Consider the following 13155-nt stretch of genomic DNA (forward strand, 5'->3'; position numbering starts at 1 on the left):
GGTTTGTTTGGGTTTTTTTGTGTTTTGTTTTGTTTCTTTGGTTTTTTTTTTTTTGTTTTCCAGACTTGTAACTGATCTTAGAATCAAGTGCTTGGGTATGAGAACCCAGTTGTAACCCCTGGGCTGAAGACTGCACAAACCACCCAGGCTCTGTCTGATGTGTCAGACTTAGGGGTCCCAAACCCCACTTTATGGGGCAAAACCTTCCAGCAACTCTGCCCATGAACCTACTCCACATGTGAAGTTTCTAAAGAAGCCAAACAAGCTGCATATAATTTATACTTTAATACAGAAAAGAAACCATACATCTGTAGTTCATACACACCACAGGTAACACTTCAGTAGAGGCAGAACAAAGACAAAACTTGACCTTGTACCTGAAGAGGAGGTGACCACCAGAGGAGGAAAAGCAAATGTGCTTTTACAGTTTGATTTAGTGTTCCAAGGGGAAGTCACTCTGCTAAAACCCTGTAAAATCCAAAATTCACTTGTAAGGAGTTGGGAAAGCCAGTTGAGTAGAGGAGCTTTTCTGGAGTGGTAAAAAGGACAGGAGCTGACTTTCCACCCCAAACTGAAGGTCCACATTGAGTGCACAGAGCTCTTCCACCCCAAGCTCCTCCAGGGCATTCATGGTTTTTAACCAAGGGTTAAAGCTGCAGTTTATTTCTAATAAAGTGGTGGAATGGCCTGGCTGACCCTGGGCTCAGAGACAGACACTGGTTGGGTTTATTTTTTCTGTATGTGGTGCTGCCAGTATCAGATCTGATGCCTGCACAGAGTCCTGTAGGGACCCAACAACCCAACACACAAGTTCTTGAGTTCACTGGAAGTCAGCTGGTCAATGCCAAGATGAATTCACTTGAAAACATCCACTGCTGTAAAAATAAATAGACCCCAAGAAAGGTACCCAGGGGCCAAGCCCCAGGGTTGCTGGGCAAAGAGGCTCCTCAGTGTCCCTGCTTGACTTGTGGGAATGGTTCCTGAGCAAGGGTTTGGTCTGGCCCTCAGCTGGAAGGTTAATGGGCCCTGGGTCTTCCTTTCTCTCCTACAAAAATAGAAATTCATCTCAAGCAATAATGGGAAGTGATTGCAGAGCCTGAAGGACACTTCTCTATAGCCAATGACACACAGGGAGGAGTTTTTCCAAAGTAGGCAGATGGACCTGGGTATCTGCACCCCCAGGACTCTCAGGAGGTCCTGAAGGGCATTTGGAAATCTTCCCATAGGCACTTATAAAAAGAAGAAATCTATTTGCTGCACTTAGGAAAGAAGCTAAGAACAGAAACACAGAAAAAAATGGAACCTGTAGCTATACAAATGGGAGCTAAATATACCAGCAATATATACCCTGGCAAAGACTTTGTTACTCTTACCTAAAGGACACTCAGAAACCTCCAGGAAAGTTTGTATTTGCCACTGTCATGTTACTTACACTGGAAAACCCAAACATCCTTAGCAGCACAGTAACACTCTTCAGTGCTAAGTCTACCATACACTTGGCAGAAGGGTTGGAGACTAATAAAAACGTTGCTTGACAACTCTGACAGAAGGATTAAGCTTTGTAGGGACAGCCTACCTCTGTTTTGCCCAGTATGACCAGGTAACAAACTCAGTGTGGGACAGGAGGTTTCAACAGCAGTGAACTGCAGAAGCAAAACTGACCAGCTCTCTCCCTCTCAGAGTGGGCTTCATTTGTTTTACACCAGCACCACCTTTATGAACCACTTCAGGTACAGAAAACCTCTCCCCAGCCACCAGAAGTGATGGTTTTGTAAGGCAGGCTCCTTCTGGTTCATGCAGCAGCTCAGCTGTGGCAGTACTGAACTCCCTGGGCAGTAACCAGGGTGTTAAAAGAAGCCTCCAGGGATCTCCATGGAGCTTACCTGCTCCTAACCAAGCTACTCCAGCCTCAACTGTCTCTGCTTCCAGTCACAGCATTGTTGGCTCTTGATCCAAAGAGCTTTAACCACAGATTAGGAGAATATATTCAGGAGAGTTGTTCCTAGGTACATGTAGCTTACTCTAAAGCTGGTTTACTCATGGTGTTTCTTACCTGCCTGACAGCAAAATGGTCCAGTCAGTTCCAAACTGGGAAGAAAGAAGCTGGCCTTCTAAAGCTGCAACACTAGAGAGCTCCTTGGAGAGGCTCCAGAGATTCTGACTAAGGTTGAAGAGACCAAGGATGTTACTCAGGTGGTAAAATGTCTGTACTGTGGGCTCCTCCACTGGGTCTTTTTTGTCTTAGGAAGAGGATGGAGGAGACAACTGAAAGTCTTCAGCATGCAGAGTCACCTCTAGAAAGCTTCCTACATCTATTAGGCTACTAAACACATTTACTTTGTTGGTAAAATATCAACTACAGTCTTTTCTTTTTATGGTTTGTTTCCTTCAGCATTTTCTACTTGTTTTACTCTGAACTTAACAGAGAGCATCCCTAAAACCAGTAGTTCAATCTTATGGAGAAACATAAATAGGAAATTCCTGTCAGCAGGCATCTATGCTTCCTATTAAACTCCTTCACCTTTCCCCAGAAGAGCAGTGCAACATTCTGGATGGAAAGCCAGGTGGCACTGTAAGCAGATTCCTCCCCGTTCAGGGTTTTGCTCTCATTCCTCCACACTCAGGGTTTTTGCTGTCACAACTGTGCTACATTTCTGCTGGCTGATGAAAGAGAATCATCTTCCTGCTTCAATGTTCAGTCCTTTGTAACTGATTATCCCCAAAGCAAAGCTAAGTGCCTAAGGAGAAAGCAAAGCTTTGCCTTGACAGGCCCAGAATTTCCTCTCTCATGTCAGACAAGATGTTTCTAAATACTTCTGCTCCTCTTTTAGAAGCTTAGGTAAAATATTCAGCACCCATCAATCTGGAAGCCTTTGTAGTGGAACCAAACAGCATAATTTCTTTTTGTTTGAGGAGACGTTGCTTTTGATTGCACAATTAAGACTATGAAATGTGGCTCTTTATTAACATGCTTGAAATATGACACTGTGGCAAGAGGATGGAGGAGGAAAAAGCACCTTGCAGGAGTCTGTGTTCCATCCACGGGGGATGAAACTCACGCTGAGATGTTCCCACATCAAGCAGGACTGATCCTGCTTGATCCCTGAGCCACGACTAATCTGGAAGCCCATTCACAGCCATTTGGGAGAAGGGGGCATTGAGCCTGTCCAGTTCATCCACTTGGGGGGGGTGATGCATTATAACCTCGTGGTCCTCTGAAACATCATCCCCCACACTGACCAGGTTTGTCAGAGATTTGCTCCGCACGCACTGGAAATCCACGTGGCGGCTTTTCCCTTCTTCCTTTTCCCAGGACATCTGGATGAAAGGTCTCTGCACGTAGTTGTAGATCACTTCTGAGCGGCCTCCAGGCCTCCTCTTCACCTTCTCCTTACAGGTGGGGTACCCTGCAAACACAGACAGAAAGTCAGTTGCATGACTTGCAGAGAGTGACAAGAGGATCCCAGAAGAAGAGCAGACAGGAGCTGTGATGGAGCCTGAGGGGTGCTACGTAGACAAATGCTCACATCCCACATTCCTGCTGGTTTTTTGGTTTGGTTTTTTTCCCCTAGAAAGATCTGTGTAGCCTCATGATCAGTGGCTGCACAGCATTAGGCGTATGGTGAACAAACAGATCTACAATAAAAACAAGAGTCTCCCAGGACGGAGCAAAATGTTCTCCAAGCTCCCTAAGGGGAGCAGCAGGTGGAAGGGTCTGACTCCTGTTTCCTGTTTACTTGGTCCTAAAGAGACAAGGTTTGCTGGTACATGCTGTGTATCTCATTTTTTCCCTTAACCTTGAAGCCTCTTGGCCATTTTCAGGGTAACATGATTAAGCTGAAGGAACAGGCTCAACTTTTAGTGTCTAACAGAACAGAGACCAAATCACAAACTGCCTGGAGTCCAGAGGAAACCAGGTTTTACTGAGTGGGGAGTCTCCTGCTTTAGAATTTCCCTGCAGAAAATACTTTACCCTCGATGCCAATGCGGATGTTTTTCAGGCCCCTTTCCTTCAGCACAGCTTTTGCAACATCACGGTTCTCAATGTACTTGAAGAATCTGTACAGCTTGGAACTGTAAAGGACTGAAGAAACACAAAGGATGATCAGAATCTACACAGAAGGACTCTCTCCCTGGTTTGTTTTTTTCTAATTTCAGCTGTGAGGGTGTTAAAAAGCAGGCCTGGTTTCCAAGAACTGCTTCAGGTGTCTGTTCTCCTCACTGGGATTAGCTGCACTTCCCTGGTGCGAGGGCAGTGACAGACATCACAGTCTGGGTAGGATGAGTGGTGATAGGGGTGTGAAACAGAATATTCCCTCAACAGAGAAGCTAGGAAAAGTCTGAAGGGTGGCAAAGAAAAAGCAGAGATGCAGTGGGTGCTGTCAGTACCCGTGAATGTGGTCAGAACAAAGCCCTGAGTGGCCCAGGTATCCTGCCAGTTCTCACACAAAACAAGAGTCCACGTGCCAGCACCTCTTCCTGGAGGAAGATTGCTCTTTGGACAAGGGGTCCTTTCTTTTCCAGGTGTCTGGGGGTGCTGAGCAGAGAGCCAGGAGCCCCGGGGCAGAGCCCTTACTTTGTGAGTACTCCTCTCCCATTGGTGGGGGGTGATCTTCATCCCAGTCCACGGTGTCTTCATCAGTCAGCACCACGATGTGGCACTCCCGTTCCCCTTTCCTTGCACTGTCCACCATGATAGGCAGGATCAGCTCCTCCAGGTAGCTGTCAAACTGCTTGTGAGCACCATCATTGGAGAGCTCGTGTAACAGAGCACCTGATGAGACACAAATCACAGGGTGAGCTTTTTTTGATACAGGCTGAAAAACCCCTGTCTCAGCTCCACACTTTCCAGAGCCACTCAAGAGCACAGCCCACAGGCTCCTTCAAACTCTCCAGAATATGTTCAGATGCATCCACAAATCTCCAGTTGCAGAACTGGCAGAACCAGACACATGATGTATTTCACATGATGTATTTCAAATGGGAAGCAAATGACACTCCAGAGCCAGTCCCATTAAAAAACATCAAGGCCCAATCAATACAGCACAAAGTAACCAGCTGAATAATTAATCCATTATGATACTTGAATTTCTAGCAACCACATCTGTCCTTGAAAGCACATTTCTTACTGTCTCTGATCACACAGGGTAGGAAATTGCCCCAAAAGCCCATGCTGTGGTATCATACACCCCATTTCCCAGATTTACCAGTGTTAGCAGTACATTTTTTTCAGCAATCCCACCAAAAAACCTGCTACAAATCTGATCTTTTGGTGACTAGCACCTCCCTAGTACTTTCCAGTCTTCAGTTCCTGCTCTGCCAATCATCCTGCTGTTTAAATTATTCACAATTCTGTGGCACATTTTAGACAGGAGTTATAACCCTGCTTTTAGCCTTCATTTTGTTTGGCTCTAGCAGCAGACTTCTCAGTCTGTGTAACAAGAGGACAGTAGAATTTCTGCCATTTCAATTTGGGTTTTTTTTGAGCAAGGTGTCTGCATTTTGCAGGATTCAATCACTTTGGATTAGTGCAGCAGAACAGGAAACTCTTTAAAGGCAACACTGGAGCTGAAAGCTTCATGCTTAAACTAAAGCACAAGGAATGCACTGAAATCAGGATCAGAGTGCTCAACACCACACAGATGATCTGGTAAGAGCTGATTTCTCTCCATACTTACTTAAATCTTGACATTTGATTGTGTTGAAATCAAAGTTTATGCAGAGGTAATCACACGTGTCTCGAAGGTCTGGGATGGAAATCCCATCAGGACAGTTAATGATTCCAGTTTTGTAATAATCCTGCAAATAAAAGGATGGTTTGTGGAGAGAAAAAAAAATTACAATAGCTTGGACTCTGATCCTTTTTAATTAGTTGTATTTTAGCCAACTTTTGAGAGTCACAGAGGCTATATATAGATCTGTGAACAGTAAACACAGAGAAGCTTGTCCTAGGAGCAGCATCTCCCTGCAGATCCTCTTGGGTCTGCTAAACTGAGAGCTCCACTTAAAAGCTTTCCCATGGCATTGGGCTTCAGAACATCTCATCTGAAATCTGCCTTTAAATGCAACCATGAGGTCAGGACCAATACCATGACACAAAAGCAGCATGAGCAAATATCTGGAAAGATGACTCATATCAAAGTCTATTATTATGATATTTTTCAATCACAGGGCAAAACAGTAATAAAAGATGTTGTCCCATGGGGTGTGCAGCTGCCTGGGAGATGGCTCAGTTTCACACATGTGACAAACAGACTGGGTTGTTTGGTTTGGTGTTTTTTTTTTTAATCCAATCTGCAAACATCTCCTTACCAGCACAGTCCGGAACACTGCTGAGCTGATTCCTTCAGCTATTTCATATTCTCCCTTTTCATTTGGCCTGGTGAAATTATATTCCCTTCCTGGCCCAAACATCCTGAAGAGATGAAAACCAAAAAAGAAATCTATGCAAGTGCACAAGTATACTTAAATGAGTTTTAATTCTAGAGGCCAATAAGTGAAGTTTATAACTGAATAGTGAGTTAGTAACTGAAGTTAAACAAAACCAGCAGTGACACACACATAAAGCTGAAATCTATACCCAAACCTCTCAGACAGTAAATAAGCACAAAAGCTGTCTCAGCTAAGTCCTCCTATAGCTGAAATCTGTCACTATAGCTACTGTATTGTATGGAACAAGCCCAGCTCAGAGGAACAGACCATTCAACCCCAAGTCAGAAAATACCCTGGCAGTAAAGCCCTTTCAGTGGGGCTATGCAAGAAAACCCCCACGTGCCTTCTGATCCCTTGTTTTACACAACGACCTGGGCAAGGGTCAGTAACCCAACACAAACTGGGTCCCTGGGGTCAGGGAGGGGTGAAAATGCTGGTGATACCAAAAATGAATGCTGCTTGTTGCATCAACAGGCTTCCAACCTTTAAGTCAAGTTGCAGGGAGCTGAGTGACTTCTCTTATGGGAGAGTGTCACAAGATAACAGCAGAGGGATGGAGCATTATCATTTGCCACATTCTGGAAGGGAATTTATCAGCTTTGGACAGGCAAAAACTTGGGGGGAAGGCAAAACCAGACCATGTGTGGAGAAAAGTGTACATTGTTTGAAGGAAGTGGGCTGACTACCTAGAGAACCACCACCTCTCTCTCCAGCTGGTCTGGCCTTCAAGGCCTCACTCACAGCCAAGTTCTGAAGGAGACCAACCTTGCCTTGCTTGTGCATGCAGGTGACATCACAAAACAAACACCAGGGGTTTCCTGTACTTTAGCAAACACTTGATAGCCCTTTGAGGTGCTTTGAAAACAGTGGAAATCACCCACCTTCCCAGCATAGTGTCAGGGTGAGCAGTGAAAATCTGTGGGTTCACTGCAAAGCGAGTGCCATCAACCACCAGGGTCACTTTCTCTGGAGCTGCTGTCTGGGAGCTGATGCTTGAAGAAGAAGTGCAGCACCCATGGCGTTCCTGGCTACTGAAATACTCTGCCTGTCTCTTATTTCCATCTTGGAAATGACAGCTGTGTGTGTCTTCAGGAGCAGACAACATGCTACTGATCTGGGGACTCACAGTGTGTCGGCATTCAGAATCTAAACCTGAGAGAGACCAAACATTGCAAGGGTCAGAGTTCATCTGCTGAAGAAAGTTACTTCTGAGAAACACTTCCCACTGTAAGGAGTGGGAAACTAGTCAGACAATAACAGAGGATGTCAATATACAAAGCTGTCAGGGTAATGTTACACAGGCTGCAGTTTCCCATTGAGCCAGCAGTTAAGATTTTGGATTCAAAGCTTCTCCATAAAGTGAAGTGAAAGCAAAATGGATTCAGTGGGTAAAGAGCAGGAGCACAGGAATGGGACAAGGGCCACACAGACACAGATGCCCAGCACTGACACCTGCTCTTCCAGGAAGGCTGGAGCAGAAGCCAGCAGTGCTTGAGCTCCAATCCATGGTGGGCACACAGCTCACCAGGGCTGTCCAAGCTACTTTATCTGTTCAGGGAAAAACTTGGGAGGAGCTGCAGGCTGGACAGCCAGGGAATACTCATGTGATGATTTCTCCAAGACAACAAGATCCCAAACTTTGCTGTGGGCCTTTGCCCTTTCCAGCAGCCTGGCAAAGGCAGGGTAGGTACACTCTGCACTTGTCAGTGCAGAGCCCCTTTGGGATGCTGGAATTTTTTCCAATACATAACACCTCTCCAGAAAACTCAACCTCCTTTACAGACTACTTAAAGGCAAAGAGATTATCCTTACCCTCAGTCCTGGGAACTGCAGCAGGGCTGTGACTTCCTAGCACCCCATTACTTTCTTCTGACTCATGGGCTGCTAGAGTTGTGTTTTCCACAGGGCACCTGGACTCTGGAGCTCTTGACCAGTCTGTCCCAGCAGCACAATCAACATTCATACTGGGCCTCCGGGCTGTCAGGAGTTGGTTCCTCTTCCTGAGAGAAGAGCTGGGAGAGGAAAAACCAACCTGGTAGTTTGGGAAGAAACTCCCAAGCAATGAAGCTCAAATCCCTCTATCTGGTACCACATGCAAAGTCCCTCAGGCTCAAAAGGCATTTCTTCAGATAGTTCTCTAAACCTCAGGCTTAGGAGGCTACTTAAGCCCCTACACTTACCTAAGTAGAGGGAAAAAAGTGATCTTAGAGTAACCAGGGGTCTATTTCATTTAAGAACCCCTTTAAGAACCTTTGCTTTTAAAAAACTAATTCCAAAACCACAGATTTTTTGTTTTTACATGATCTGTTCTGCAGAAATCTTCCTATAATTGCCTGACCTCCAGAGCTCTTTAGAAATATTTATGTATCTCTTGATACAAAATGACCCTCTGTACCCTGGCTATAGCCTCAAATTTAACACTTTCCCCATCACCAGCCCAGGCATTGCCTCTTTACCACTCTGGGGTCTTACTGGGAGGTTCCCTGTTCCCAGTCACTGCACTTATTTTGGGTCCTCCTCCTCCTTGATTTACCCCCCTCCTGTCCCAGGCTGCTCACCCCAGTGTTTAACCTGACACAGTCCTTGTTTCACCCTTCATCCCCAGGCTCAGCATGACACAGGGATTAAGATGATGCCATTCAAACCTTAAATGTCCTCCCAGCAGATGCAGAGACATCTTCCATTTCTGCTCTTTGGCCATTTCACCCTTCAGGGAAATTCTTCTTCCCTGTTTCTATCTTTAAGACTTACATCACTCCTCCTTGTCTTCTCACAGATTCCTTTTGCTGTCTCATTCTCTCTAGATTTTCTCCTGCTATTGCCTTGGACAAGAAACAACTCTCCTTTCTTGGCTTGAAGTGTTTTCCTTTCACTCTCTCAAAACATAAAAACACCAATTTCCACATTAATGAATCTTCCCAATTTCCCTTTGGCAGAACAATTGTCCTGTGTCTTTTTCTTGGCTGAATGCAGCCTCCAGGGCCTGGGGGTGCCATCTGTAGAGAACAGCAGAACACTGCCATGGCTTGATACAAACCAGATAAAACACAGCACTATTAAAACAACAAAAATGCCAAATGAGAGCTGGCAAGTACTCTGGTCAGGACCTGCTGAGGATGAAGGTCTTAATGAGCAGCTCAGTGATGGGTTTTGAGCCCGTGGTTACTGGCAGCCAGGGTAAGCATTGTATTCTTGAGTAAAAAACTTAAAAAGGAATAACAATTCCTTCCTCTTGTTCTGTAAAATTAAGTTGCCAGCATTATTTTAGGTGTATTTTTAGAAAATCTGTTGTTGATGCATCACGTGATATCCATCACAAGGAAGACTTTTGGCAACAGCAAAACCATGTGAAAAAATACCATGTTTTTATTTCTCTCTTTTTTTTTTTTTTTTTTTTTTTTTTTTTTTTTTTTTTTTTTTTTTGTTTTTTTGTTTTTAGGCTCTGGCTGGCTGGTAGGAACAGCAACACAAGGAACCTCCCCAGGCTCACCTCATTTCCAGCATTCCATGCACTACAAACCAACTCCTCTCACCAAACACCCAACACCAGCTCAGAAAACTCCTAATCCTGACACTTTCTAAGCTGTTAAATGTTTGACCAGAATGCCTTAAAATTTAATAGCTGCACAGAAAGCAATTAAAAAAAGAGGTCTGGTTTAATTTTCTTTTTTTTTTTTTTTTGCTTTTTTTGAGATGGGGGCAAAAAATATCCTTGTTTTGAGGATACAAAACCACCTTGGGACAGCCTGAAAAGGACTCAGTCCTGAGCTTGGCTGATTGCTGGGAGGGCTACAAACACCACACTTTTTTTTCCCCTCCCAATTTCCATTAAAACCAAGCTCCCTGATAAAGCTGAGATGGTAACACACTCTCTTGGAACAGCCTTTGCTCTGTGAGCTGATGAGAAGTCCATTGAGGAAACTTCCTAAGCATAAACCTGACTTCTTAGGCCTCTTTCTTTCAAGAGCTCCCCATTGCTGCAGCCCTGCCCAGGAGCTCTCTTGGGCTGGCTGAACAATCTCTTGATTGTTTCTTGAATTACTCAGCAGAAAGGAGAATTGAGGCAGGTGAAACAGGAGTTTTATGTCCAGACAAACAGGAGCTTTATGGAAGGCCACAGGGTCACACCAGGCCTGCTCCAACAGATGTCACATCACAAGGAAACAGCCACAGACTGGCTTGTCACAGCCATCACCTTGGGATGGATAAATGTCCTGATCTTTGTTCATCACCTTCAGCTTTTAATGGGATGTTCAAGAGGCCTGGTGTGCCCTTCAGCAGAGTCCCCTACAACAGCTCAGAAACTCTTTCCAGAACTATCAGCAGGCAGGAATTACCTTGCACTGATTTTAGCTGATGGTTTCTCTGCTTCCCCTTTTCTGATTCATCTCCTTAGCAGGATTTTTAGGGAAAAAGCCCTATTAGCTGATACCTTTCTCCTCATTTTTTTTGTTCTCTTACACAAAGTTTAGCACCAGCAAAAGGTGATGCAAAGTGCAGAGATGGGAAGATTCAGAACCAGATCCTCTCCATAGTTGTGCTGGTTCCCAAAAGCACCAGATCTGACTTTCCTCACTAAAACCTACAGGCAGCCCAACATTCATCCCCTGCTGGGCAGGGTTAATGCTATTTTCCTGTCTTCAGTCCCCTCCTGGCTTCCCCAAATGCTCTGCATTACAGTTCAGAGAAAGTGAGGTTAAGTCAGCAAGGATTCCTTCAGCACATCTGGTACAATAAATACCCAAACTGGTGACTGGCCATGACAAATATATTGCAGCCACACACACAACCCAGTAGGAAAACTCCTACAGAAAGCCTTCAGAAGGCTCTACTCAAACCTGAGCAAGCTTACAGCTGTCCTGGTTTCCTTTCATGCCTAAGGAACAAGGTGAACTACTTGTGGTGAGAACAAATACCTAGAAATAATAATTAGCACCATTCATCTTCAAAGCTTTTTACAAATATGAACTGCTCATTGGTCCTAACAGCCCTGGGGAGCACTGCAGGGAAGCCTTTTTATGACAGGGACACTGAAAAAGACATCATCTTCAGGACCTGCATCCCTCACTCCCTGACTCTGAGCACGTTTGCATCCTGAGCTTCCTGGCCATGCCCCAGCAGTGCTCAGCAGGACAAAGCCTGACAGCTTACCAGCTGCTTCTGAGGGCTCTTTCCATGCATGTTTGGACCCTCTGGTGAACATCAGCTGCCTGGTACCACACTCATCATGAGCAGTAAATGAGCTCCATGAGTTCCCAGTAACTCATTTGTAAGCTCAGGTCCTAAAGGATCAGGTAGGGACCAGGCTGCAGAGGAGGTGAAGGCTCAGAGCTGGTGGGCAGCTGGGAACTCAGGAATACCAAAAGCCCAGGGTCACATTTAGCACTGAAGAGCTCCTAGAGAGGCTGTGATTTATTTATTTTATTTTTTTCCCACGGGAAAATCAGTATCACAACCAAAAAATCCACAGTTCCCATCTGACTGGGCTTTGGCTTTGCCCAGAGGTGCCTCCTTCCCTTCTCCTTCTCCTTCTCCTTCTCCTTCTCCTTCTCCTTCTCCTTCTCCTTCTCCTTCTCCTTCTCCTTCTCCTTCTCCTTCTCCTTCTCCTTCTCCTTCTCCTTCTCCTTCTCCTTCTCCTTCTCCTTCTCCTTCTCCTCCCTCCAGAACCCCCCCCAATGTTAAACATGAGCTGTGCACCTGAACATCTCTGTTCTCCAGATCCCATGCTGCTGGTCACAGCAAAGTCATCTTCACTTGCCCTTGTTCAGAGCCAACACTTGTGTTGAGAGAAAACAAATAAAGAAATGGCACTTCATTTTTTCTTTTTTAACCACAAACTGGAAAGAGTTTTATTTTGCAATACATCTTTGGCAGAGCCAAAGAGCCTGAACCTTGTTCTGTGTAATTGTTAAGAAAGAAGTGCACTGGAATGGAAAATGAGCTTCAGCACATTATCCTTCTCCACCCTAATGAATCTGAGCCACATTCAAACCCACTTCCCAAGGCACTGGAAGGAGCTGATTGGCTTAACTTGTACAGACCAAGATAGTAAACAGCACAGGTGATGTGTGCACAGAAAATAAACCTCAAATATTTGTACAAAAACTTGTACAGAGGAGAAAACCCACTGAGATGTAGGACATTTTGTTAAGCAAAAGACAACCAGAGCATCACCACAGACTTGCTGGTTTCAAAGTCCTTATTGTATTACTTATCCTTACCCTTGGGATTTATTTTTTTTTTTTAAGAGCCACTATGAAATCATTCAGGTCTGCAGAACTTCACAGAAACTTCAAAGGAAAATCATTAAAAGCTGAGCTGCCAAAATCCATTGAAGAGTAAAGCTCTTTACTGCAACATCTGCCAGCTCATGCACTGCTCCACTGTCATCTGCCACGACCAGGAGGGAGTCAGAGGAGAATAAAACCAGAAGTGAGCAACCTGACTTCACCACTGGGTCTGCAAATGGCCAAGAGTTGAGTGAATCAGCTGGTTAGCAACCTTCCCCTCTTCCTACACCACAGCCCAACCACCACGACTTAAAATACAACTCCAAACAACTCATTTTTAAGGTGACACTTGAAATCCACAAAAAACATTCCCATGTGCAATTATTCTCAGAAATATGAGCAAGCAGGAAACAGGCACACGCAGGGTGTGCCTGACCTAATTCTGGAGCCTGCTGCTTTAGAAGATGATTTCTTTCTAATATGATTGCACGCC

The 13155-nt window shown here is 44.9% G+C and overlaps 1 protein-coding gene across 5 annotated transcripts in view; it reads right to left on the reverse strand.

The window, feature by feature from the left end:
• Nucleotides 1–270: 270 nt before the first annotated feature.
• The window catches only part of KCTD20 (potassium channel tetramerization domain containing 20), a 28576-nt gene continuing 15691 nt past the window's right edge, over nucleotides 271–13155 (reverse strand). For all 5 annotated transcript variants that reach the window (XM_030465421.1, XM_030465423.1, XM_030465422.1 and 2 more), the window contains 7 exons: nucleotides 8245–8444; nucleotides 7314–7584; nucleotides 6313–6415; nucleotides 5679–5799; nucleotides 4577–4774; nucleotides 3974–4084; nucleotides 271–3407 (listed from right to left, as the gene is read on the reverse strand). In XM_030465421.1, the coding sequence (XP_030321281.1) occupies nucleotides 3115–3407; nucleotides 3974–4084; nucleotides 4577–4774; nucleotides 5679–5799; nucleotides 6313–6415; nucleotides 7314–7584; nucleotides 8245–8395 (1248 nt within the window). In that variant the 5' untranslated portion in view covers nucleotides 8396–8444 and the 3' untranslated portion in view covers nucleotides 271–3114. The remainder of the gene's footprint in view (nucleotides 3408–3973; nucleotides 4085–4576; nucleotides 4775–5678; nucleotides 5800–6312; nucleotides 6416–7313; nucleotides 7585–8244; nucleotides 8445–13155) is intronic.

This window comes from Calypte anna, chromosome 26 (assembly GCF_003957555.1).
Source record: "Calypte anna isolate BGI_N300 chromosome 26, bCalAnn1_v1.p, whole genome shotgun sequence".
In the NCBI taxonomy this organism is placed as follows: domain Eukaryota; kingdom Metazoa; phylum Chordata; class Aves; order Apodiformes; family Trochilidae; genus Calypte; species Calypte anna.